This window comes from Metarhizium robertsii (assembly GCF_000187425.2).
Source record: "Metarhizium robertsii ARSEF 23 chromosome Unknown MAA_Scf_11, whole genome shotgun sequence".
Taxonomy (NCBI): domain Eukaryota; kingdom Fungi; phylum Ascomycota; class Sordariomycetes; order Hypocreales; family Clavicipitaceae; genus Metarhizium; species Metarhizium robertsii.
The window spans coordinates 701,954-726,290 of record NW_011942151.1 but is presented as its reverse complement, the minus strand read 5'-3'; the positions used below and the strand labels follow the sequence as shown (position 1 = coordinate 726,290).

General features: G+C 50.1%; 9 protein-coding genes across 9 annotated transcripts; 5 read left to right on the top strand and 4 right to left on the bottom strand.

The window, feature by feature from the left end:
• Positions 1-668: 668 nt before the first annotated feature.
• Positions 669-2,421, bottom strand: MAA_06767 (adenylosuccinate lyase; the record flags this gene model as incomplete). Its single annotated transcript, XM_007824765.1, has 5 exons — positions 669-1,546; positions 1,607-1,693; positions 1,765-1,779; positions 1,833-1,992; positions 2,077-2,421. 5 exons carry the CDS (start codon positions 2,419-2,421, stop codon positions 669-671), a joined length of 1,485 nt encoding a protein of 494 aa, XP_007822956.1.
• A 2,419-nt stretch (positions 2,422-4,840) lies between these two features.
• On the top strand, positions 4,841-5,340 carry MAA_06766 (LysM domain-containing protein; the record flags this gene model as incomplete). Its single annotated transcript, XM_007824764.1, has 3 exons — positions 4,841-4,903; positions 4,972-5,059; positions 5,108-5,340. 3 exons carry the CDS (start codon positions 4,841-4,843, stop codon positions 5,338-5,340), a joined length of 384 nt encoding a protein of 127 aa, XP_007822955.1.
• A 2,285-nt stretch (positions 5,341-7,625) lies between these two features.
• Positions 7,626-9,602, top strand: MAA_06765 (DUF946 domain-containing protein; the record flags this gene model as incomplete). Its single annotated transcript, XM_007824763.2, has 6 exons — positions 7,626-8,049; positions 8,113-8,194; positions 8,254-8,651; positions 8,719-8,795; positions 8,851-8,952; positions 9,006-9,602. The coding sequence occupies 6 exons, from the start codon at positions 7,626-7,628 to the stop codon at positions 9,600-9,602; spliced, it is 1,680 nt and encodes a 559-aa protein (XP_007822954.2).
• A 1,991-nt stretch (positions 9,603-11,593) lies between these two features.
• Positions 11,594-12,423, top strand: MAA_06764 (zinc finger domain-containing protein; the record flags this gene model as incomplete). The annotated part of the gene is made up of 2 exons (XM_007824762.2): positions 11,594-11,845; positions 11,905-12,423. 2 exons carry the CDS (start codon positions 11,594-11,596, stop codon positions 12,421-12,423), a joined length of 771 nt encoding a protein of 256 aa, XP_007822953.2.
• Positions 12,424-12,543: 120 nt separating this feature from the next.
• Positions 12,544-14,310, bottom strand: MAA_06763 (Fungal Zn binuclear cluster domain containing protein; the record flags this gene model as incomplete). Its single annotated transcript, XM_007824761.1, has 1 exon — positions 12,544-14,310. One exon carries the CDS (start codon positions 14,308-14,310, stop codon positions 12,544-12,546), a length of 1,767 nt encoding a protein of 588 aa, XP_007822952.1.
• Positions 14,311-14,893: 583 nt separating this feature from the next.
• Positions 14,894-16,457, top strand: MAA_06762 (C-24(28) sterol reductase; the record flags this gene model as incomplete). Its single annotated transcript, XM_007824760.1, has 4 exons — positions 14,894-15,738; positions 15,790-16,200; positions 16,256-16,397; positions 16,446-16,457. The coding sequence occupies 4 exons, from the start codon at positions 14,894-14,896 to the stop codon at positions 16,455-16,457; spliced, it is 1,410 nt and encodes a 469-aa protein (XP_007822951.1).
• A 679-nt stretch (positions 16,458-17,136) lies between these two features.
• MAA_11630 (Beta-ketoacyl synthase) lies at positions 17,137-17,582 on the bottom strand (the record flags this gene model as incomplete). Its single annotated transcript, XM_011412545.1, has 3 exons — positions 17,137-17,214; positions 17,272-17,369; positions 17,423-17,582. 3 exons carry the CDS (start codon positions 17,580-17,582, stop codon positions 17,137-17,139), a joined length of 336 nt encoding a protein of 111 aa, XP_011410847.1.
• A 1,520-nt stretch (positions 17,583-19,102) lies between these two features.
• On the bottom strand, positions 19,103-20,913 carry MAA_06761 (fungal specific transcription factor domain-containing protein; the record flags this gene model as incomplete). The annotated part of the gene is made up of 2 exons (XM_007824759.1): positions 19,103-20,051; positions 20,105-20,913. The coding sequence occupies 2 exons, from the start codon at positions 20,911-20,913 to the stop codon at positions 19,103-19,105; spliced, it is 1,758 nt and encodes a 585-aa protein (XP_007822950.1).
• An 819-nt stretch (positions 20,914-21,732) lies between these two features.
• MAA_06760 (major facilitator superfamily transporter) lies at positions 21,733-23,469 on the top strand (the record flags this gene model as incomplete). The annotated part of the gene is made up of 5 exons (XM_007824758.2): positions 21,733-21,879; positions 21,929-22,709; positions 22,796-22,843; positions 22,910-23,048; positions 23,109-23,469. The coding sequence occupies 5 exons, from the start codon at positions 21,733-21,735 to the stop codon at positions 23,467-23,469; spliced, it is 1,476 nt and encodes a 491-aa protein (XP_007822949.2).
• Between the last annotated feature and the right edge of the window lie 868 nt (positions 23,470-24,337).

Genomic DNA, 24,337 nt, shown 5'->3' with positions numbered 1-24,337 from the left:
GGCTGAGTCGCAACAGGGCGACAGTTTGAGTGCAAGTCTTGTGATTGCCGCCGGAGATTCGTGGTTCTTTTGCTTCGATGTCACTGCAAAACGAGTTGCTTGGGTCCCTATTCCGCGCCTGGCGTTTGCAGTCGCTATTTTCCTCCAGTCAAGGCCGACAAGGATGTACCTCTTTCTTGGTGCGTGCTGTGAAGAAGACATTTCGGGTCAATTTCCCCTTGTGCGAGGTGGAAAAGGCCTGGTTAGAATTGCTGCTCAATACAACGACCAAGCATGTGATCAAGGCGCCCGATTCATACGGCTGACGATTGGCGATTTTCTACCAGACGGAGTGGCGCATCACTCCATCGTTCGGGTGCGATTGCCTCCCCAAGCTTCTCATCTCAGATTTGCTGCTCTTAAGCTGGTAACACGATGCCCGGGGTGAATTTGGGGAGAGCAGTGAGACCAGGGGCGAGGAGGGGTGACCCCGTGAATATCAGGAACCTGCTTGTCGCCCTGAATCATAGGAATTGACCAGTGCATCTATTCCTCCGTGACACCGCACGGCCTATTTGCCTGGTAAAACCAACAGACGCAATTACATCAAATATGTAAAGCTTCCAATATAACTGTATATTTTCACACCAGCCCATCCTCTTCCATCGATATAGTCTTTATCTAACATATCAGACATTTAGCTCCGTCGTTTGTGATTTTTCGAACACTGCCCTGTATCGTTGGATCTTCTTCTCTGCTACACCTTCCAGACCACAATATCGTTCCACAATTTCAATACTACGGCCAATATAAAGCTCAGGTCTCAGCATGTCGTCAAGATCAGCCCAGATAGGTTGAAAGAACTCTGTAGCCTTGATCCTGTCTATAAGATCATTCGGTTTACCCTCCAACTTCACGACACGGGCAGCTTGGTGTGATAAGACGCGGATCTGCTCGTGGGCTTCCTGCCTGGATATGCCCTTGGCAGTGAGCTTCATGATGATGTTTTCCGCGCACATAAAAGGCAGTTGCTGGTGAACACGCGACGCAATTACCTGGGGGTAAATGACCATGCCGTCGGTGATATTGTCCAGGCTGCCAATAATAGCATCGGCCAGGAGGAACATCTCGGGCAAGTCCATTCTGCGGACGGCGCTGTCGTCCAGTGAGCGCTCCATCCATTGCGCTGCGAGGGTGTTTGCAGTGGTTGCCTGCTTGGACAGAAGCTCTCGGGCAAGGCTAGAGACCCTCTCTGAACGCATCGGGTTTCTCTTGAAGGGCATAGCACTTGACCCCACCTGTTTGTCTTCGAAAGGCTCCTCTGCTTCCTGCCACGAGGCGAGATGGCGGATATCTCCGGCAATCTTTTGCGCCGTAGCACCAAGGCCGCAGATGGCGTTGGCGACGAGCAGGTCGACCTTGCGGGTGTACGTTTGCGTCGACACATCGTAGCATGCGGGAAAGTCGGTCTTCTTGCACAATAGTGCATTCAGCTGGTCACACTTGGAGCCGTCCCCGCCAAAAATCTCAAGGAACGAAGCTTGAGTTCCTGTAGTTCCTTGTGCACCTGGTATGACATATTGTTCAGTCTCTGGCTGTCTGATGCACCATATGTATTGCGGCTCACCTCGAAGCAGTAACCCATTGCGAACGTGTTCGATACTCTCTAGGTCGAAAACGAGATCTTGGGCCCATTGAGCTGCCCGCTTGCCAACTAGATGCCAATCAGCACTTTGTCTCAAGGGTTTGTATCACATCCGAAAAGAAGCATTGGTTTCGGTATACCTGTGATCAGTTGAGCTAGAAAGTGTTAGCGTAGTTCCTGCCAATTTGGTGGTAGCAAGGGAAAATACCTGGCTGCAAATGCGTGTACGCAAGAGTGGGTGTTGCCTTCCATTCCCTAGCAAGCTGGCACAGGTTTGAGACAACCTTGGCCAGTCTTGGGAGGAGAAGGTCCATGGCATCACGCATGAGGATAAGTTCCGCATTGTCAGTTACGAAGCAGCTTGTCGCCTTGACCCGTTAGACTCAGTTGACAGAGATTTGCAAAATTATCAAATGCATCAAAGGAGACGGAGGATTGCGACTTCAACTTACACCGTAATGGATAATACCAGCCGCTGCAGGCGCAACAGCTCCGAAGGCGTGTACATGAGCCATGACGTCGTGGCGGCGGATCTTCTCCTCGGCCCTGGCAACCTCAAAGTCTTGGTCGGTTACTTCAAGGTGCTGCTTCATCTGCTCGAGCGCTTCCGTCGTGATGGTCTGGATACCAAGCTCTCTCTCAGACTCTGCGAGCAGCAACCAAAGCCTGCGCCATTGCGAGTGGCGAGAGCGTTGGCCAAAGAGCCGTGCCATCTCCGGGCTGCAGTATCTCGTCGTCAACGACGTCTGATACGTATCGTAGGGCGACGGCCCAGCATTTTTTCCAGCAGTTGCCATTTTGAATTTCGTTTCAAGATTGGTGGATGAGGGGTAGAAAATGGAAGCTGATTTTTTTTTTCGCCGATGCATTCGTTAGTGGTATGACCTGAGCCATGTGAAGACGGCTCGGAATAATAGCATCCCGTCAAGCCAATGTGGGTCCCGCCTACCCTATGTATGTATGTCTTTTCGAACCAGACAGCTTCCAAACACCATACCTGGCACTAAAGATATTCTAAACCACTACATGAAGTGCTTTCAGTATGCAGTGTGATCTCAGACCATCTGACGGCGCACAGTCTTCTGTTGGCTGAAAAGGAAGGGCTAGGGAATTGCAACGGGTGCATCAGAGCATGGAAGGCTTCAATGTTCATTCAGAACCCTTGATGAGAAGCGGGTTCATTGTCCTCTACCGGAAGAGTACTCGTGTGAAACATTATTCCTCACAATGAAAGACGCCAGGAAGCATAGCAAGAGTCATTGCGAACGGTACTCTTGCCCCGAAGCAGACATATTCCACTGCACCGAGACATTTAGCCGTCGAGATTACGCATTCAAGCGCGTAAAGATGACACATGAGAGTCGGTGGCTCTGTACAGTGCCGCTGTGTTATAGAGCCATCGCTCGCTTTCCTTATACGAAGAGGTCCATAGAGAACCATGAGGATCCGCAGAGAACGTGGGGATTTGGTAGACCTGGAAGAAGAGACCACACCAATCGACATCTCAGAAATCATTGGCGGGCATAACAAATGTCGTTGAAAGTGAATAATATCAGCATAGAGGAAGCCGAAGTCGTCAACGCTGATAATGATAAGAAGGTATTTCCATGGCTCACGAAAGATATGGTACTTGACGACGAGTCGGCCAAGCGCAGCGAGAAAACCCAAGCTATGGACAGCAGTATCCGAGGCTTGCATCCTCCGCGACCGACGCCTACTTGGACTTCATAACAAACACCTTACTCTAGCAAGGTTCGCAGGTCATACCCCAGATCGCAGCAATCAAGGCGCCTACGTGTATTGGCCCTCGCATTCGTCCCGAGGCGGCTTCGTTCAAGAGCTCTGCCCCTATAACGCCACACGAGGAGAGCACAACGCCCATATATCTGCAAGAGTTTCAGAATCAAGATTCTATTTCAGGTTAGAATCGCGCTGTGTCTCGTGCAGTACTGCGATCATGATTAGCAGAGAGTTGGAAAAGTTTGGGTTGACGAGACTGGCGTCCCAGCAGGAACACTGCAGCCACCGCACCTGTTTCGAAAAGCCGTGTTCTGGGCCACAGTTCTGTATTTCAGGTCTCTCGCTGGCTGCGAACGACCGAAAAGCGGTTGCCAATTGCATCATTGGAAGGTTCAAGAATACCTTTGACCAAGCGTTGCAACATCCCTGGTCCTACAGCCCTTCATTCCGGAAGGTCCTGGATGTGCGAGACAAGATTGCGGATGGCAAGCTACCCGGTGCCCGCTTGCTTTGTCTTGATTCGGAGTTTCGTTTTTGAGGTCGGTGTTTTCGAGTATTATTCGGGGAAGACCATTATCGATACCGCGGTCCAAGGAAACATCAAGAAGCTGTCCGAAATTCCTACCTCTACAATCAAGGACGGAATTTCGAAACGTTTCAAGCAAGAAATGAGTTGGAAAACGATTCGAAGAGATTACGGTAGTTACACACAAGCCATGACCGTGGGGCCGATGTCCACACCATGGCGTTACAGCTACGAGAATCCCCAGTCACTCATCCTGGTATGGAATAAATGTTCAATGGGTTTACAGTTGTTTCGCAACGTACTAAAGAAACACAGCTACACCGATACTCTGCCGCCGGACGAAAATTGCGTGCTGGTAATCATGGAACGCTCGTCGATAACCAGCGGTTGCGACTTGTTACGATGGCTTTTGAGGAGGCATGTCGATGGGTCGCGCGGCCCGGCCGCACCTGAACCAGAGTGGCACCAGCTGCGAGAGGCACCATCTACGTCTTCCCTGTCCCTGAATGCGGCTCTACTGCGAGCTGGCCCGTCCTAATGGAGTGAAGTGCATGTTGAATACAGAGTATTACTGCTCATGCATGTCAGGTCATGTATGAGACAAGAATGGGTGCCGAGACCTTCTTAGGAATGACGGTCCAACCATGTTTGAGCGTTGGCATGTACGTAGTAATGCTGACTTACATGTACCACAGATGCTATGGTATGACAATATTCTGCTTTAAGGGGTTTCAGGTGTTGGTGTGGAGATGACAATCCTCTGTTGGCTCGATAGCCAGACATTGAACCGCAAGAGGCGATGCCAGAGGTACAAATAGGACTCCATTTCTCTGCATTGATAAACGTATCCAGCAGAATGGTTTTGAGTGTAAAACCCAGGTGCACAACGAGCACTCCTCAACGACGTTTTTACCCGCATCTACCTTTATTCCTGTTCACCAACTGCCACCATGCTTGGCTACACCAAAATCTTGATGCTCACCGCACAATTAGTTGCCATAGCGACTGCGACTGTGAGTATTCTCTCGACGACCCATCCGTAATGTATGGGTGAATGCGGCAACTAACCAACTTGCTGAAGCCGGAAGTGAACGACAACGTCAAGCGCGACGTATGGCCTGGATGTTTGGATCAGCACACAACCCAAGCAACCACGGGCTCAAAAGCTAGTAAGTTACGTTGATTTGGCTGTCCGGCATAGGCTACGTGTCTCACAGGCCGATACCCAGGTGTTGCAACCCCAAGTCCGGTGCGGACCCCAATGGCGTCCAACTGTAACAAGTTTTGCTGGGTTCCGCCAGGTGCCTGGTGCGATTCCGTAGCGAAAAACAACGGCATCACCACTGAGAAATTTATCGCTTGGAACGCTTATGTCGGCCCCAAGTGCGATGGGCTCTGGGCCAACTACTACGCCTGTGTCGGTGTTGGCGAGGAGGGAAGGTCAGCATGACTTTGGTAGACTTGCACAGGAGGCCCCGACTGCTTCAACACCAGGAGCAGTTCCCTTGTTGGCGTTGACGGAAATATGCTGCTAGTTGTTTGTAGTCAGTTGGCCCACAATGCAATTTTTGATTGATTAAAGTATTGACGTAAATTACCATGGCTACTACCCGTTGCTTCACTTCAAGAACCTCAGACAAGGACATGCAGCCTCTCTACCTAGTGGCTTAGGTTGACACTGAGGCGCCTAAAGATGAAATAAATTTAACACAATCGATATTCTAATTTTCGGTCATGCACATACTTGCTGATCAACAAGACACTTTAAAAAATTGGCTTTCAACTCGCTTCTTCCAAAGCATAATGGGGCGTTTCTGTCATACTTGTAGCGGCCCATTCTCCCCAAAACTGCGATCAATTCCAGTTTGTCTCCATTGGTAGCTATGAATTGAATTGAATAGTAGATTGGTACTGGATTGAATATCTTGAGCTACGGGACTGAAGTCTTTTATGTAGTTGAACACTAGAAATGACACCTTTCGATTAATCAAAACGGCTGGATTCTAGGTACTGTGTGCGCCTGTAGCCATCCGTGGCATCGTCACCGCCAACAACCCTCGGCTCAATTGTTCTTGCTGCTACGAAAAGAGCACAAAATGCGCCGGCTCTTGTAATAGAAATCTTGTGTGCCAATATAAAGGCAGCAGTAGGGTGTGCTAATTATAGTATTTGCAACTAACACGTCATGGATCGTAAGCATACAATATATACGTGTTAAAAGATACGAGATCTGTAAATAAAACCAAGGATCGGAGATTGGAGAGCATAATCGCCAATCCAAAGGGGAATAATGCACACGGAGCTGTTTGCGGTTAAAGATGGTATAACCTATATCGGGTTACAGGGGAGTTTTCGGGCGCCATATGGCACCGACTGAAGCTTGACATAATGCAATTGATTGCTGATGAGTTTGACAACGCTAGGGACGAATAACTTCTGGCCCGTCGGGCCTTACGAGGCTGTATATTTATATTTCTAATAGATTGCCCGACGGCCCACTCCCTCATATATATTGTAGCTTTGGCGACTCTGCCTGTTCGGCTAGCTCTATGTCCAGTAGCATGAAAAGCTAAGACTAGAGAAGCACTGTTACCATCGAATCTGGCTGGGCATGTGATCAATTGACGATGGAATTGGTAGGATAACGCCACGAATAAACCATGCGGTTTGAATTAACCCCTGCATGAAGGGGGCTTAGCAGGCGACAGACCAAACGCCTCGACGAGTGAGCGGCTAGTTTCCAAGCGAGGTGGAGTCTCTACCAATCTGGGAAGGTCCCTTTTCGAGCGCAAAGTTGCGTCTCCGAGTAACTGGGCGAGCAGAACGAATACTGATACGGGGTTATATGAGCCGAACGCTACGCTATCAAAGTCTCTGTTGATGGTGATACTGCGAGAAATGAGAGCTGCAGTCATAACTGATTTAAAGAATACATGTAGGCTCTACTGGCTAGGATACCGCCGGCTGAGGTTAGCAGTTAGCACATAGCTGAGTCGGTGACTAGGCACTCTGTATCACCAAGCCTCGAGTGAAATATAGAATCCGGAGAAACAGATATACTACGCCCAGACACCCATTGCCCGACCCACCCCGTATTACAAGGAGAGTTCGAATAGATCGTGTGGAGTACCCGCGGAGACTTGACAGTATAAAACCCGTGCCTGTATAATAGTGGCATGACGTAAATGAGATTTTCCAATTCGGGAAATTCGGAGAGAGTTCGAAATTTGGTCAAGTATATAATATATGCCAAGTCAATCATACACACCCGTTGAGGACATCTCAACAAGCTCTTGTTATTGCGATCTGGTTCTATGTGTCTAACCGCCTATACTCTCATTTCAAATCATCAATCTAGTACAATTCTCGCGTTGCTTGACGATCTTGAACAAAACGACCTGTTCCCGCAATGATGGAGCCTCGCTGGTGCTTTGTAGTGCTTGCTTGGTCAGCCTTGCACATTGGGCCCTTACTGGCACGGAGCGTGCCGTATGGCGACCTGATGACTGTTGGAGAAGGGTACAGTACTGCCGTCAGCCGTATCATTGTCTCAGACCTGGAAGGTTTTAACACTACACTAGCTTCAACACCTTTCTGGGCAAAGGGGTAAAACACGGGGCTGTCCAGTTTTCCAGCGTCAAAGCCGCGCCTCCCGAAAATGGAATCCCAAAGACGTCTGCGTCAAACACCCTAACTAGTCGAGAAACGAACAATTTTCAGGGACTAAGTGTAGAGATGTTTGACGTGGACTTGGACTCATATTTCATCGCACCCGACCCAAAAATGTTTGACGAACCCATGTATAAGCGGAATGAGGACAACCAAAACGGGATCAACCACAGAGTAGCTCACGTCAAGCGAAATGCCGCGGCATCTTGCCCTGCCGAAATTGACGCCTCTGTCGAATTTATATCTGACTATGAGTCTTATTTAAAGGTTCTTGACGTGAGTGCTTCTGCCACCATTTCCGGCTATGACCAGACAGCATCCGCATCAAGCAGTTATCTTGATAAGTCAAGGTTCGCCTCAAATACGTTGACGTATATGGCTATAATCAATATAAAAAAACAGATCAACACTGGTGAGGAATTTGCATTCAACACGAACCTTTATTCCAATTCATCATTTGCAAAGACCTTTGGAGACCGGTGGATCCGAGGTAAGTCGAATTGGCATTTTTACGCAACACCACAGCCAGAGGGTAAAGCTGATAGCCGTTTAGGGTTCCAGATGGGCGCCAAATTAGTTGCTCGAATATCCCTTACAGCCAAAGAAAGGTCTAATCAAGAAGAATTAAAAGCAACGTACGTCTTACAGTCTACAATGCAAAGGCCGCACATTCCTAATCAATCCGCTCGTTTAGCGCCGAGGCTTCATTGGCCTTCTGGGGTGTTTCAGGCCAAGTCAACACAGCAGTAACATCGAGCATGGAAAAGTTGAATAAGCAGGCCCACGTCAAGGTTGACATCTTCTATCAAGGCGAGATTGGCAAGCAATTACAGGGCCAGTCAGCGTCGACAAGCGGCGATCAGCAGCCTGCTCAACAGGTGTTTGCAAACGCCAAATCGTGGGCAGACCTCTTCCTGACCGAGGCTTGCAAACACAATTACAAGTATCAAGCCCTTCTTGACGAATATCCAAACGTTAAGGGCTTCCCCGAGAATCAAGCCGTATTAGACTACTCCACGGCAGAAAAGGTATCTTACCGTGTTCTGTCAGAACTCGTCAAGATTTCAGAACTGGCACAAGTCCTGCGAAAAAGTAGGATGCCTTGCCCTCCCTTTCAACGTAGACATTATCTATATGACCATCTAACGTCTCAACACAGGCAAGGTTTTGAATCAGGCGGATGGGGATCAGATTTTATGGGACGAGCTCGCCATAGTCGAGGCTTGCAAGACATGGGTATTTCTCGAGTCAAAATGCCAAATCAGTACATTCTACTAATATCAAGCGCCAGGTGCAAAACACAGCCGCAACGCCCAATAACGGCACAGAAACCGCAAAGGAGCTTATAAAGCTATTTGACACGGCCTTCTACGCAAAATGGAGACCACGATTAGTGAGTATGCCCTACGCTCGGCCGCGAGTAGAGCGCTAACGACAGACGTCTAGAAGGACATCAAGGGCGATCTTACGGTTCAGAACACGACGGAATTCGTCCGGGTCTGGGACGACAGGGGCACCGGTGCTTCCAGGGGAGCCAGCTTTTGGCTCCCCCGGGCTCAAGGAGAGCTGCGGCCCCTGGGTAGCGTGGGCGTTGCCAACTACGACGACATCAACAGCCACTTGACGGCAGTCCTCGTCGCGCCTACCCCCGGACGAACTCCCAGCAAGCCAGTCGTTGCGAGCCCCGTTGGCTTCAACCGGATATGGAGAGACCTTTGGAGCGGTGCCAACAGTGACGGGTCATTCTGGCGACCTACGGCGCCCGAGGGCTACAAGTGCATCGGCGATGTTGTCCAGAATAGCTGGTCCGAGCCTAACAAGGATGTTATCTGGTGTCTGCGAGCTGATCTCGTGAAGCCCTCTGCTTACGAATCGCCGAGCTTGTGGGATGACAAGGGGTCGGGGTCGGCCTACGGCGTGCATGTGTATAATGTACAGCCTAGGTCCGACAAACGCCTTAATGTTTTGCGGGCCTTTAGCGATCCTGATCCGGATAAGAATATCGCCTCTCAGCTGATTGCGCCCTCTGGTGCGAACTTGTAATCTTGGCATATATTCTGGGCTGCTGTTACACGAGCTCCTAGGCGGTTAATACGATGTAAGATATCATGGCCAGGTCGCTTGTTGAAGGCAACTTGCTGTAGCGATATAACTAGAAGCATTCAATCTATCTTGTATGGACTTTACTAGAAAATAAAATTATGTAGTCGAAGCTATCTCTGTGGGGTCAGGGTTAAGTGAAATTTGCAGCATTCTCGTGACAAGGGCTCCATGTATGATGACTTGGAACGGCGGTCGTATTCAATATAGTAACTTGTTTTCAAGTATAGCGCCCTTGGCTTCGCTCAAGGTCCCTGAGGCAGAAGACTCTTATTTATATAAACTATTGCACTGCCCTTGTGTTACTATCGTCAGCTTCAAGGGACAGTCCGTGCCGCAATGTGACCTGACCTTCATGTAACACTACTTTTTGTATTTCTCTCGCAGAATATACAGTCGGATTATATCGTTAGCGACCTACAATTTAGAGCATAGAATGCAAATTTGACTGCTTGATGGAAAGGGCATAAATCCACAACTTGGAGTGTTTACCGAGAAAGTCGCATGTAGGTGGCGTTTGCGACTTTATGGCCCCATTTTAACATCCCATCAGTGGGTGTACTACTTGCCAGCAATCGGGAAGTAGAGATGTATTATATACCAATTTGGAATGGAAATCTCAGTACTATCTTAACCTTGGAGAACCAATAGTCGTGGTGCTGTTGATCTACATGTCTGACAGTGATAAAAAAGTTGAATGATAATAGTGAAAATTGACTATGATAGGGTTTTAAGATGCCTGTGATTTTGTGTAGCAAAGGTAGTCTGGATTGAGGCAAGGAATGCACATTAGCACGCAGCGTCTTGAGGCTCCAAACTACGTGATAGTTGTACAACACTAGATATGAGGGGATGTAACAGCTATACTTTTATGGCAGGGCTTGAGCTTCTACTGCTTCTACTTGTAGCGTTTTTGATAACCTATTTGTGTTATTGACACCAAGAGAAAGATGCTCTAATAAATGCGGAATTTCTATTCTCAATAATGTCTATCGCAGTTGGACGGTTCTATATAAAGAGACCAAACTAAGATAGCCTTGTGGGAATAGTTTCTATATACAGCCCAATCGATCAACTCCGGGGCGTAATGCTACAACGTAGAATGAATACCCATGGCTATTGTCGTTCTCAGATAAAAAGCCTCATTACTCTTGCGTCTGTTACATCTGGCATCATATTCTACAAGTGGTTCTGTGACAAGGGTTCGTTATAGAAGGCTTGGAGCAAAAGGGCTCAATTCAATCATAATCTCGAAGGATCTCTAAGGTCTTGAGTTGCTACGAGAGAGGAAGAGAAGGGTGACCGCCTTATATACATAAAAGGAACGCCCGGGCCTAGAGTTCTTGCCCGGGCACGTGTTCAAGTTGTGTAACCAACAGATCCTCTATCGGCGAAGCCCCTTTGTTGGGCCTCACGATCTGTTGGGCCTTTTCCGTCTAACAGGTTCCTTCCTCCTAGCGTCAAGTAGGTGCTCGTGGGTCGAAGCATGAGGACACTCGAGAGCTTTCCTTCTCCGAATATCATAGCATCGAAAGAAATTGGATAATCTTTTTACAACTGGTGTCAACTGTCAAAGCATCAGGTCAAAGCTGGCAAACAGACTTAGGGTACACGTGATCTTTGAATGCCAAGTGTCACAAGGTCGGGCATTTCAGCAGTGCCTTCCTTCTCTGACAGGTACCTAGGTACCAGTCAGTATTTTTTTTCTTTCTTTTCCATCACCAACGCATACATGTGAAAAGTTTTTCGTTTGGCGATGTTCGAGTTGATTTCACACACCTCCCAGAGTTCTGAGCAGTCACACCATCTCCATTCGACTTCCCGCTGGCCACCTCTGACAAGCTCCCCTTTGCGATTCCACAATCATCAGCACAATGTACGAGTGTGACAGTTGTACACGTGTGTTCTATAGCTACCGGTCTTGCGAGCAACACATGGACGCACTAGACCACTGGGCGCCGCTATACGAATGTGAGACGTGTACCCGGGAATTCGGATCTTGGCATGCTGCCGAGCAGCATATGGATGCACTAGATCACTGGGCAGAGACATATCTTTGCGAGACCTGCGACTCGGAATTCTACTCCGAGAGAGCTGCCAAGCAGCACATGCAAGCCAAGGGCCACTTCAAGAATTACTGCCTGGAGTGCGACAGATATTTTGGGAACGCAAACGGTCTCAGAATGGTCAGTTCCTTCCCCCATCATGGAAAGCACTGCACACATGTAAGCTAATGGGACCAAAGCACCTGAACTCCAACGTCCACCGAGGACACAACGTCGAATGCCCATTTTGTAGGACGGGATATACCACTGCAAGCGGCCTCAGCCACCATTTGGAGTCTGGATCATGCCCCAAGGCAGCCACGGTGAACAGAGAGGTCATACTGTCAATGGTTCGAAAGCGCGACCCCCAGGGGACCATTACCAACAAGCAGATCGAGTGGCAGAACGAGTCAAGCGTCAAAATCACCTACGAAGCAAACCGTCTTGCATGGAATGGTTCTGCGTGGGAGTGCTACATCTGTCACGGCCAATTCAGTACCATCAATGGATTGAACATGCACCTGAATTCGCCACACCATAAAGGCAAGATATATCATTGCCCCAACAAGAAAGGCGCATGTGACAAGGAGTTTGTTTCGTTGGGTGGGTTGTTTAATCACCTGGAAAGCGAATCTTGCTCGTATATGCGATTCGAGAAAGTGCAAAAGCACGTCAGCAATATGTTCAATGGACATAGATTCATTGCTTTTACCGATTGAAGCATACCCCTCCAAGGCATTTGGGGGTATCACTATTCGGGTACCCGCGGTAGGGCAAAATGGTAAGGCATTTCATGTGTTGTAAATTACTTTTTATTTGCGGCCATATTGCCACCAGTGCTATAGCCTGAATACATCAAATTCATCTGAGACGATAATGTCCCGCCAGTCTATATTTCTGTCAGCCCCAGCCAACGCTACTCTCGTCGTCCATATTGACTCAATCATTTCATGAAGCACCACAAGGTTCCGAAACCCAAGTTTACGTTGACCCCTGAACCACACACGCATTCTATTCTGCAGCACCGCCCCCGTGCACTCTGCGCCCAACACAACTACGGGCCACAACATCATGCAGCCCAATTCACCCCTGCCAACCTTCTCAATCGACTCGAGTTCCTGTATACCTAGCTCAACGAGAGATTGGACCGTGTCAAGCGCCTCACGCCGTATACTGCGCTGAAAGAACACCAGCCCCGCGTAATAAAAGACTTTGGCCGTGTGATGAAGCACCAAGCCGTGGGTTTGGCAAGGAGCCAATATCTCCTGTGGAGGCAAAGTAGGAAAATTGAGGTACTGCTGAAGCTGAAATATATCCAGCTCCTTCTCTAATTCTGGACTCGGATCATTCACCACGTCCCCAAGCGAATTCATGCGATCGTATGCTCGCAAAAACGACCTCGACACCCCATAGTAAGGAAACGTAAATTCTAGGCCTTCAGACGCAGTTTCATCGTCGAGGAACGCCTTCAAGTCATTCGGGACAGGAACCTCGCACAAAATGGCCATTGAAACCATATGTCTCTGGAAGGCGGCCACGACAGCCTCGTCCAGCCCTCGAGCGTGGAGTTTTGCGAGATATGCCAGACCACCAGTGACATGCGCCCGCCACCGGCTAGTCATCCCCGAGATGGCGTCCGCCGTGATGCACGCCATGATAGCCATGGCAAACGACTGGTCTTGGTGGTTGTCTGCCTGTGCTAGGTTGCTGCGTAGATGGCAAATGGCCTGTTGCTCATGGTTGAGGGCAAGCATACGATCTTGCTCATTGATGCGGTCGCTTAGTTCGTACAGATTGCTGGCGGCGGAGGCGCAGAGAGCGTGGAAAATGACAACATTGGAGTTTGACTCTTTTGCGTTGGACATGAGGCCTCTGAGGGCCATGGGCAGCATCATGATGCGACAGGGGTTGTGCGGCTCGTCAATGAGAACGAGCTTGCGGCTGGTAAAGGTCACCCAGTGATGTATCAGCCTTTTCTGACTCGATGGCATGGACAGAGCGTCCAAGTGGCGGGGGGTTCCTGGGCTCGGCTGCTTTCGACGCTGTTTGGGGACGGTGTCGGCGGGAGTTGACGGTCGGTTGAAGTCGTTGTTTGAGAGGCTTAGGAGCGTTTGTGCGACGGGCACGGTATCTCTGACACGGCGAGTCTCTGACGCAGAGGGGCTAATTGTGCTTGATGATGGGATCCAATCCCCTCCGTCGTCGATAGTTTGATCCGCAGTGTCCCGGTACGCCGAGTCAGACGGTGTCGGGAGCGCCAGGTCAGAGGTTCCCGACCGGACAGAATCGATGGCGAATACGGAGAAGCCTCCTTGGTCGAGTCGTCTGTCTAATCCAGGAGACCATTCGTCGATGTATGATAGTGCTACGTCGACTTCTGGGGATGGAAGCCGTGGGATTGATGAAACGCCCAAGTGCGCCAAAGCTCGTCGCGGCGTCTTGTGCAATGAGCTAGTATCAGCGTCATGGTCGGCCTCGTGAAGGATATTCGATGTATTCAGATGTACCCAGTTCAAGCGGACACCGTATCCTTCGCATTGGACGCCGAATTGCCGACAACGTCGACATGATGGTGCTTCTCTTTGCCATGTCAGATTCTCCTGCATCCAAGGCGCGGCGAAGAACCTACTCGTCGCATTTTACACGGCGTGCACGACAGGTCCAGCACCCGGTGAAGCATTTGGTGCGAGTTCTGTCGGCTGATTTCATGACGATGACCGCTTCGCCAGCAGGGACTCTGGGTGAACAAGATCAAGATGGCAAGGTTGGAATATCGCTCGCTGTTATTTTCCTCTCTCCTTATTTGTGATGGGACTGGAAGGAAAACAAACGACGGCGCTAACCCCTTTTGACGGTCCTCGCAACATCACCTCGCTCATTTTGACTGATTTTAGGAACAGAGGATCTCAGCTGTCACACTGGGGCCATGCAGACCATGCCGATTGGCTCGCTGTAAATTTCTTGGTCCACTTTGATAAGTCAAGGTGACCACTCGCTTGGGTTTGCATTGTTTTGCTTTTGTCCAACACTGTAATTTCTTTCCTCGAGATAACAGGCTGTGTTGGGCTGTTTTGTTTCACAGGTATTTATACCCAATCATGGAATGACTTGAATAATTGTAGTCGGTGGCCCCCTTGGTTTTTTTTTTTCAACTTCACATCGCAACCATTTCATCCCCATCCCGACGAAATGAGCCTCCGAGCCAGAGTCAACGGCCACTCCAACGGCGAAACCATCGATAAGCAAGAAAAGGAGACAACCACTTTCAACGATGGCCAATCTGAAGAATTCGAGTTTGGCGGCTCTCTTGGCGCCCTCGGACTCATGATTGGATTCCCCATCCTCATGTGGTACATGTGGATTGGTGCAACATCTTACAATGGCAAAATGCCTTTGCCCAAGGAAAACGAGACTTGGGCCGAATTTGCCCACCACCTCGTCAATCTCGTCTACGAGGGCGCCTATCCTACCGTCAAAGCCTGGGCCATCTACTGGGTATTCTTTGTCGTCGAGATGCTCATGTACTGCTACATGCCTGGTGTGTCCATGCAGGGACGGCCCTTGCCACACGAGAACTTCAAGCGTTTGCCGTACTTTTGCTCGGCCTATACCAGCTTCTACGCCACCATTGTCATTGTCGCCGCCCTGCATTTCACAGACGTCTTTCCTCTCTATACTGTTGTGGATGAGTTTGGTTCCATCATGACGGTAGCTATTCTGTCCGGGTTCATCAATAGCTTCATCGTGTACTTTCAAGCCATTATTCGCAATAACACGCACCGCCTTACAGGACACCCCATTTACGATTTCTTCATGGGCGCAGAGCTGAATCCTCGCATCGGCATCCTCGACTTTAAGATGTTTTATGAAGTTCGTATCCCGTGGTTTATTCTGTTTCTGATCTCGTGCGGCACCGCGGCGAAGCAATACGACACGTATGGATACGTCTCTGCAGAAGTGCTGTTTCTCGTCATGGCACACTATCTCTACGCCAACGCATGTGCCAAGGGAGAAGAACTCATCACTTCAAGCTGGTACGACGCCCGTCCGACGCATTCATGAACACGCGTGCTAACCTGTGCTAGGGACATGTACTTTGAGAAACTCGGCTTCATGCTCACGTTTTGGAACATGGCCGGCGTGCCGTTTAGCTACTGCCACTGCGCAATCTACTTTGCCAACCACCACCCCTCCGAGTACCGCTGGAACCGATATGCTCTGGCCGCCCTCGTCGTCGTCTACCTCTTCATGTACTGGATGTGGGACACGTCCAACAGCCAGAAGAACGCGTTCCGTCAGATGGAGCGTCAGGGCAAGCTGACCAAGCGCAACACCTTCCCTCAACTTCCTTGGCAAATAGTCAGGAATCCTCGAACTCTGGAAACTCAGGCCGGCGAGCGCATCTTGATTGACGGCTGGTTTGGTATAATTAGAAAGCCAAACTATGTGCCGGACATGTTCTTTTCATTCTCGTGGGGATTGATCACCGGCTTCAAGTAGGTTCTGTCGTGTGCGAGAACATGATGATGCAGCGGCTGACTCTTTGCGCAGGAGCCCATTCCCCTGGTTTTACTCGGTCTTCTTCATGGTCATGATTATCCACCGTGCCATGAGGGACATCGAGCGGTGCCGACGCAAGTATGGTGATGCATGGAAGCAGTATGAGAAGGAAGTGCCCTACCTTTTCATCCCGGTAAGTCATTGCTCTCGCTTTTATAAAGTACCCGCTAACATGGCACAGTATGTCATCTAAGTAGACATGAATGCGAGATGGGCACTTGGTCACGTCGCCAGCCCACACGCGATCCTGAGAGACGTCTCCCAGTGTGAGGATGGCCAATTGAGCACAAGTAATGAGGTTACACCGGGATGAAAAGTGAATCAATTCGTTATAGAAACTACGAGGTCTTTTTTCCCACCAAAGAATGGGCGTGGCACGCCACATATCTTTGATGTGTTATTACCCTCTACATACTGCATCATCTTTCTACCAGTCGCCAAGGTCCAACTTGGTGTCCATCACCAGGAAGGAGTTGACTCGCGGCACTGTCTGCCAACTCTAAAGGACACGGAGCAGCACGTTTATATATTAATAATTGAATCACATCTCTTTTTGTTCCACTTAGCAAAGTCCAACATGATGAGAATGGGGTAAAGGGCCCGCTTGCGGTCGACAATGCAAGGCGCAATGAAATGTGGCGCCGAATTCAATATTTCTACTCGACGGCCATTGGTTGTAGTTGCGAGCAGATGATATGGCTAGTATATATGCTCACTTCAACTCGCTCCGTATTGCAAACATTATATTGGAACATGACTCATTGTTGTCTAGATATCTATAATTACCGTAAATTGCTGCCTTCTCCAAACCAGTTGTTGAACGCTCGACTCGAAATCTTGCCCATCAGACCCAAACCGCCGCAACATGTCGACTACGGTTGGGGAGGAGGGAGAACACACTGGGACTCTCCAAGATTGGTGCCCAGAACATTGTTGAAAAAGCCTTCAATCTGCGAAGAGAAGTTAGTCATGACGTGCGCGTCGCCTCGCGATGCATCGCTTCATACCAAGTTCGACGACTTCTTTTCCGCACAGCACGACGGGATTTTATAAGAGGGCGCGCAGCTCTGTATAAAGTATACGTAATTTGGTAAGGGGCCGGGGACTATGTAGCTCGTTAGTCGCGTCATACAGCTCCAGTTGCGACGAAACACGTACGAACACTGCAGTCCATGAACTTGGCGGCGTTGGGCCCCGGCGCCATCTTGCAGCAGTTATTTATTAGGGCGCCACATGGCGTGTAGGCAGCAGGGGCCTGGAGAGTTTGCGGTAGGGCGGCGACGCCGACGGCTGCAATGGTGAGAGTGATGAACTTCATTGGCGCTGGTTGTGCGAAGCGGCCGAGACGAAATGAGGAGCTACGAAATGACGAGTTGGGAAGGGGGGGCTGCAGAGGGAGACGTGAATCAGCCCGGGCTTTTATACTCGGGCCGGGGGGAGCAGGAGAATTCTGCTTGACGGCGGGCGCATCGGCCGTTGTGGCGGTTCATGTTGTCTCTTGGGGCCGATTGTCAAGACAACTAACTCCTGCAGAGCCGGCATTCCATGGAGTGAAGCCGGGAAGCCATCGCCAGTCTCGGCCGTCCCTGGCAGATTGTTGAAATGTGGCTGGTCAAACTGAGCCAATGACTTGGCAAGAAAGCACTCCAGGCAGAGTGTGAGACTTTCTCCGGCGGCACATCTGCCGTGTTTGTTTTCTATTCAATGTTGACTTCACAATAGGCCCGACAACCACGTTGGCACTCGCCTCATCGGCTTCATCCTGCAGACGCGGTACGCGAAGAGATTGCACAGATTCGCGCCGCTTGTCTTCGAGAAGAAGCAATCGAAGTTGGGCTCATTGTTGCTTCTCCTCCCGGTTCCAGAGCATGTTGCCCGCAAGTTTGTCTCTTATGCTATACAAGGCTCGTGATTAGTTGTCGTTGTGCAGACGTATCGCTACTGCTACCGAATGACTTCTCCGGTGGCGATGGCAACTCGCTACGAGTCGGGGGAGAAGTCGGGCGCTCCAAGTATGGCAATAACACGGGAACATCCCACGAGCTGCTTGTGATGATATAGAAGGGCGGGTGTGGCAAGTTTGTTAGGGCTGCGTGTACATGCTTGTGGCATGTACATTCCAGCAGGCGCGTCGAATGTCGCGTTTCTGCCCCCACGGGGTATTCGAATGCATGACCCAGCCTTATTTACTTGTCCAACTGCGACAGTGTCCCCAACTTGCATGCCAAGTAAGCCACTTGAAGATACTGGACTAGATGCACGACCGGAAGCGGCTCGTATCAGACTGCTCCCTTGCATGATCTGAGATCCGAAATGGGGCCAGTCCAGTGCTTTATGCGGTTTTGTGAAACCTGTAGAGAATTCACAGCCCAAAATACTAAAAATAAAAATGACATGTACTGCGGAGTAATAGCATGAGTTTCACCTGGAGTTGGTTCTTTCAAGTTGGCTCCGGGGGCTGTAGAAGACTCCTCGTCAAATTTAGACATGCAGATATCGAACTACATGCCAGCAGGAACAAAGACGTAGTAGGGTTTTTAAAAGTTGACAAAGGACCCTTGACTGGAACCGCGGCGCAGAGAGCAGCAGTGCATCTAACAATATGTTCTCTCCAAGGGATACTCCGGGAGGACAGCGGAACTCACAAACATCATTTCATCCGCCACCCTAATGACAATTGCAATTCGTATATTATGCTTGTTTTGCAAATGCATTCAACCCCTCAGCATGTGACCAAGAGCATGCTATATACTACATCCAGCTCAGGGATGCACTCGGTCCGAATCAGCAAGACCCATTACCCAGCGAGGTCACCAAATGACAATGATGTATCTTTCATCAAAAATACACGCCATCCTTGTCCACGCCGAGCAAAAAGTCCTCCAGTTCAAATGCGCCCGGGAATACAAAATCGTCGAGAGGGTTACCCAACGGTACACCATCGTCACCAATGAGGCTACCAGGCGAATTGTGCGCCGTTTCCGACGGGGTAATGGCCGAGGCAAACACCCCTCCGTTTTGACCCGTCTCCTGGGCAGAGCTGACGGCAGCCTGGCTGCCGCTCATACTGCCAAGAGCATCATGGCATCTATTGCCGCACTCGTGGCCGTGTGAGGCTGGATCCGATGCAGCCTCCCTCCTCCCCTTGTTGAGCGTCAACTCGCCCTTCGAGTCGAATATGCGTAAAAGCCCCCTGGCAAAACTCCAGTTGCGCGCCAGCACCGTCAAGGTAGAAGAGATGGATTTCAGCTTCTGTACGGCTTTGACCACGACGAGGGGGTTGCTGGTGCTGAGTTCGTTGTTGGCCGCGACAACGGCTGTGAAGATGGCCTGAACGTCAAACAGCGACAGAGCGTAGAGCCGACGCGTCGAATAGAGGCCTTCTAGGAGAGAAACGAGACCCATGCTGGCCTCTGCGCAAATGTCCGGGTTGCCAGCGGGCTGTGATGCCCGGTCATGGCTTTTATGCTTTGGCGGCGGCCGGTGGAGCAGGAGAACAAAGTTATTATACGTCAGGTGGAGGACGGCATGCCACGTCCCGGCATTTACAAGCGACATTTGCAAGGGGGCAGGCAGCTCCGTTATAAAACTCGCCAGGGCCTGGTCTGCCCGTTCCGCCGCCCTCGTCCTCTGCTCTCTCGACGCTCGCAGTGCCCAGCGCTGTCTGAAGGTCCGCGATATAATGACGCAAAGACGGGTTTGGTGAATGGCAAAGTCTGCTTCGGGTTGGCTAATGCCCTGAAAATGGGCATACTCTAGGTCCGGAACATCGCAGTCGTCGAGATTTCTAGGAGAGCATTAGACGTGGTATTCGGACGGGGTGGCAGGACGGCAACCTACAGAGATTGTGGGCGCCCGTACGACAGCGAAATCAGCGTGTCGAATTGGAACAGCACCCACCATACGCGGACCCAGGAGCGCTTGTGTACGTCGAGTAACCTGGATGTCGTTGTGTCGCGATGCATTCCCAACCCCGTGGCCGTACGGGCTGCCGTGCCCATCCAGTACCATGCATTGGCGACCACTTCTTCCAGCCCGTCCGAGTACCACGTCAAGAGCAAGGCGACTTGAACATAGGCGAATCTGTCTTGGTCAAACCGGCAGTCTATCAGTGTTTTGGTGCGTCTAAACAGAACCGATTGAAGCTGTTTCATTTGTTCAAAGTCCTCCTGGAACGACAGCACGTGTGCGCCCACCAACAGCACAGCATTGAACAACGGCAAAGATAGAGGGTTCCTTGGGTCCTTTTCTTCGAGTTGGTCGAGAAAGTTTTCTTCGTCAACGATCGGCCAACCACGGTTGATGTGTACAAAGTATGCTCGCACCAGCTTATCTATGAGGGGTTTTGTCGGCCGCTCCAGGGCCTCGTGTGGTATACGATCGATGTCGTGAGCGGTATACTTGAGATGGTATTGACGATTGCTAAAGTGGAAGATGCGATCCTGGCTTGTCTGAGATGATGTTTGCCGCACTAGATAGTTGAAGTTGGATGGCTCAGATCCAATGAAACACATTCGGCTTTGGTGGTTGATCTGTGCGGTTCGGATAGCCTCCCCACTGACAAGATCTGCGAGGTTTCCCGATTCTAGTTCAAGCCGTTCGTCCTGCGGCGGTGTACGCCGTTGATGAGCATCGTTATTCCCACGCATGGGGCTGCTTCTTGACGATGAGCGCGTTTCAGGGCTCCCAACGCCTTGAGTGGTGGCGGTATTGGAACCGCGCGCCCTGAGAGTTCGCAGAGGGCGTTCTGAGTACAACCTTTTGGGTTTTTTGTTTTTCTCATAGATTTGGCAATCTACCACTCGTTTGTTGCTGCAATTTGTGCAGGGGGTTCCGGTGCGGCCAACATCGCAGCGCACCTTTCGCCGATGGCAACTCACACAAGCCCGTCCTTCTGCAAATCATGGTTAGGGACCTCCAGATATGATGATGTGAAAATACGGCTCTGGGTCTTCAATCAACCATATGAATACGTGTACGTACTGTGCTGCGCCGGGCGCAAAGGGGCCTCGTGCCGCTTCGGCTCCCCGGTGTCGGCGCAAGTTGGATCATGCTCCATCGAGCGGGAAAACGCCAAGAGAACACAGTTGCCTTTATCATCAACGAGTCGCGCGGCGGCGGGTTTGCAGGATTCAGGAATATGTGAAGTCGACCGATGCAGGAAGGATTCTCGGCAGTTGCGGCGAACCAGACGACATTTTTCAATTGCCGTCGGCAGAAGCAACCAATCAGCATCACGTCACAATCGCCCAGCTCCATCAGGAAATCGACGTCGGCGATTCTGACCAATGGCAGTTCCAAGCTTGAATGTCCAAATCGGATCACAGAAGAACAGTGTAAGTGACAATCCCCCGAGAGTCGGATATGGCAAGTTTCCGCGACGACTATAAGAATCACGATTCCAGACTGGATAGATTCATCATGATGCCACTTTGATATGTGTTACAGTGAAAGCTTCTGCTAAGAACATGTCCGATCCCGTCAGGATGCCAGAGCCCGGCGCACACTGCCAGACCAAAGAGCTCGCCGCGAGTAATGTTGCCGAGAACCTCACCTCGCCTACCATTCCTACCTCCGACGCAGATGACGTCCGCAAACCTACCAAATTCTCATGGGTCAGCACCAAGTTACAAACATCACTACCCACAAACTAACATGAAACAGCCTCACAAGATACACATCGTCCTCGCCGGAATCACATGCACCTTCAACACCAACTTGGGATCCTCAATGCCGTCGGGTGCCCTTGTGGCCATAGCCAAGCAATTCTCCATCACAAACAGCCTCCATTTCGTGCTATTAAACTCCATTTACATGTCCGGCTATGTACTCGGGCCGCTCCTCTTCGGCCCAATGAGCGAGTACCTTGGCCGTCGGCCCGTCCTCATCAGCACATTTGTCGGATATCTCATCTTCATGGCAGCCTGCTCGGTGGCTCCCTCGTACACGGCGCTGGTCATCTTCCGACTTCTATGCGGCATCTGCGCCTCCGCCCCCCACAGCGTCATTGGCGGCCTCTACTCGGATATTTTCGACAACCCTTCCCATCGGGGCACCGCCATGTCGCTTTACATGTCGGCGACCAACGTGGGTCCGCTGATGGGGCCTCTGATATCCGGGTTTTCGTCGCAGATCTCGTGGCGCTGGCCGTTTTTGTTGGCCGTTTTTATCGCGCTCCCCGGGCTGCCGCTGGTGCTTTTGATGCCCGAGACATTTGCGCCGGTTCTGTACAGGAGAGCGGTTCGAAAGGACAGGCGAGAAGGGGGGGTGGCAAGTACTGCGGATGTTGCTTTGAATGACCGTGTTTTGGATCCTCGCAAGGTTTTCGTCCGTCCCGCCAAGCTCATCACCACGGAGCCGATTCTTCTCTTTACTGCCTTGTATATTGCCCTTGCGTATGCTATCATGTATCTCACATTTCAGGCGTATCCCATCATCTACCAAGGTTAGTGCTTGCATTACTGCGATTGATTGATCTGGCATAACTTGAATGGAAATGTTCCGTCATTGAATAGTACTAATTAGACTTAGATCACTATGGCCTCTCTCCCGGTGTTGCTGGACTAGCATACCTGCCGAGTATGTGATTTTGGGAATTTTCGCCAAACATACTGACAAAACATCCGTGCTAACAAATACATATAGTCTTGGTTGGCGTCTTTATCGCTTTCCTTCTTGGCTTGGCCTATACTTGGTGGCATGATAAGGCTTGTGCTGCTGGCAAACAGTGGACTCAACGAGAGGTATATCGGCGGCTTCCTATAGCGTGTTTTGCGGCACCATGGTATGTATCTACCACTATATAATCTTGATCCAGTGTCACGGAGCTAATGAAATGAACAAGGCTTGTAATTTCCTCGTTTTGGGTCGGGTGGACTGCCTGGCCCGGCTCAATAGCCCCAATTGTCCCGATGATTGGCGGCCTTTTCTTTGGTCTAGGTTCCCAGTTGCTCTACATCGCCATGATCAACTACATTACAGACATTTACCGTGACAGATCCGCGTCCGCACATGCCGCTGCCAGTGTGACTCGGTCAATTGGAGCTGTGCTTCTCCCCTTGGCTGCTAGGCCAATGTACAGAGACCTGGGGATTCATTGGGCCCCATCGTTGTTGGGATTCTTGTCCTTGTTTATGGGCATTATTCCATTTGCTCTTATCCGCTACGGTGATAAGTTGGTTCAAAAAAGCAGAGCCAAGCAATAGCCAATAAGAATAAAACATTGATCATGATAGATTAGTTAGAAGGGTTGCCACAGTGCGAATAGAGCATTATTAGATGTACTAAATGCAAGAGTGATTTATAATGCATCATATTACGTTGCGATACACCTTGTAACGGGACCATTTGGTGACTACGCGTTGGCTTTTTTGGTGATGATGGCGGTGGTATCTTGTTGCCACGGTGCAGTAGAGTCTTCATGATGCAAAGGGGGTTTAGGGTTAGGGTTCTGTGTCTCGACTTTAGCCCAAGTTTCCTCTTTCAGGTGCCTTGGTTGATTGCTGGATCTCTTACCTTGCTATAAATATAATTGTTGAATCTTTATTCACTACGCAGGTTTGATTAATAACTGCAACGGTTGTGCCAGTCGCGATTACCTTCATGACCTCATTACCAAGGACTCTCGGTGATGATATCAGTCAGCGTTGTTCAACTAGACAAATGTTTTGCTTTTTTTTTCGTCTAGGCCTCCCTGCAAAGAAGCGACGAGATCACAGAGCAGATTTAACCAAATTATAGCCCAAAATAAAAGGCAACAGCCTCTTCAAATTCGCACGGCTCTACCACAAGGCCGGCCTAGTCACTGACCTAGTCACTGAGCATGATCAAGAGAAGGTAAGTCGCGCCTAGGAGATGACAGCTGAAGGGTAGCCGGCCTCGATTACTTGACCATTGGGAAACAGAGCGAGACGTATCTTATAATTACATTCCTATTCTTATATATGCGGAAGACTAGAATAATATCGTGGATATGTTTAGATTTATACCTAGGATGCGATCGCGTCCGTGTCCGGCGCGTCACCGGAAATTCCCCAAGGGCAGTACAGTCAAGCCACGGAACCTTACACCCCG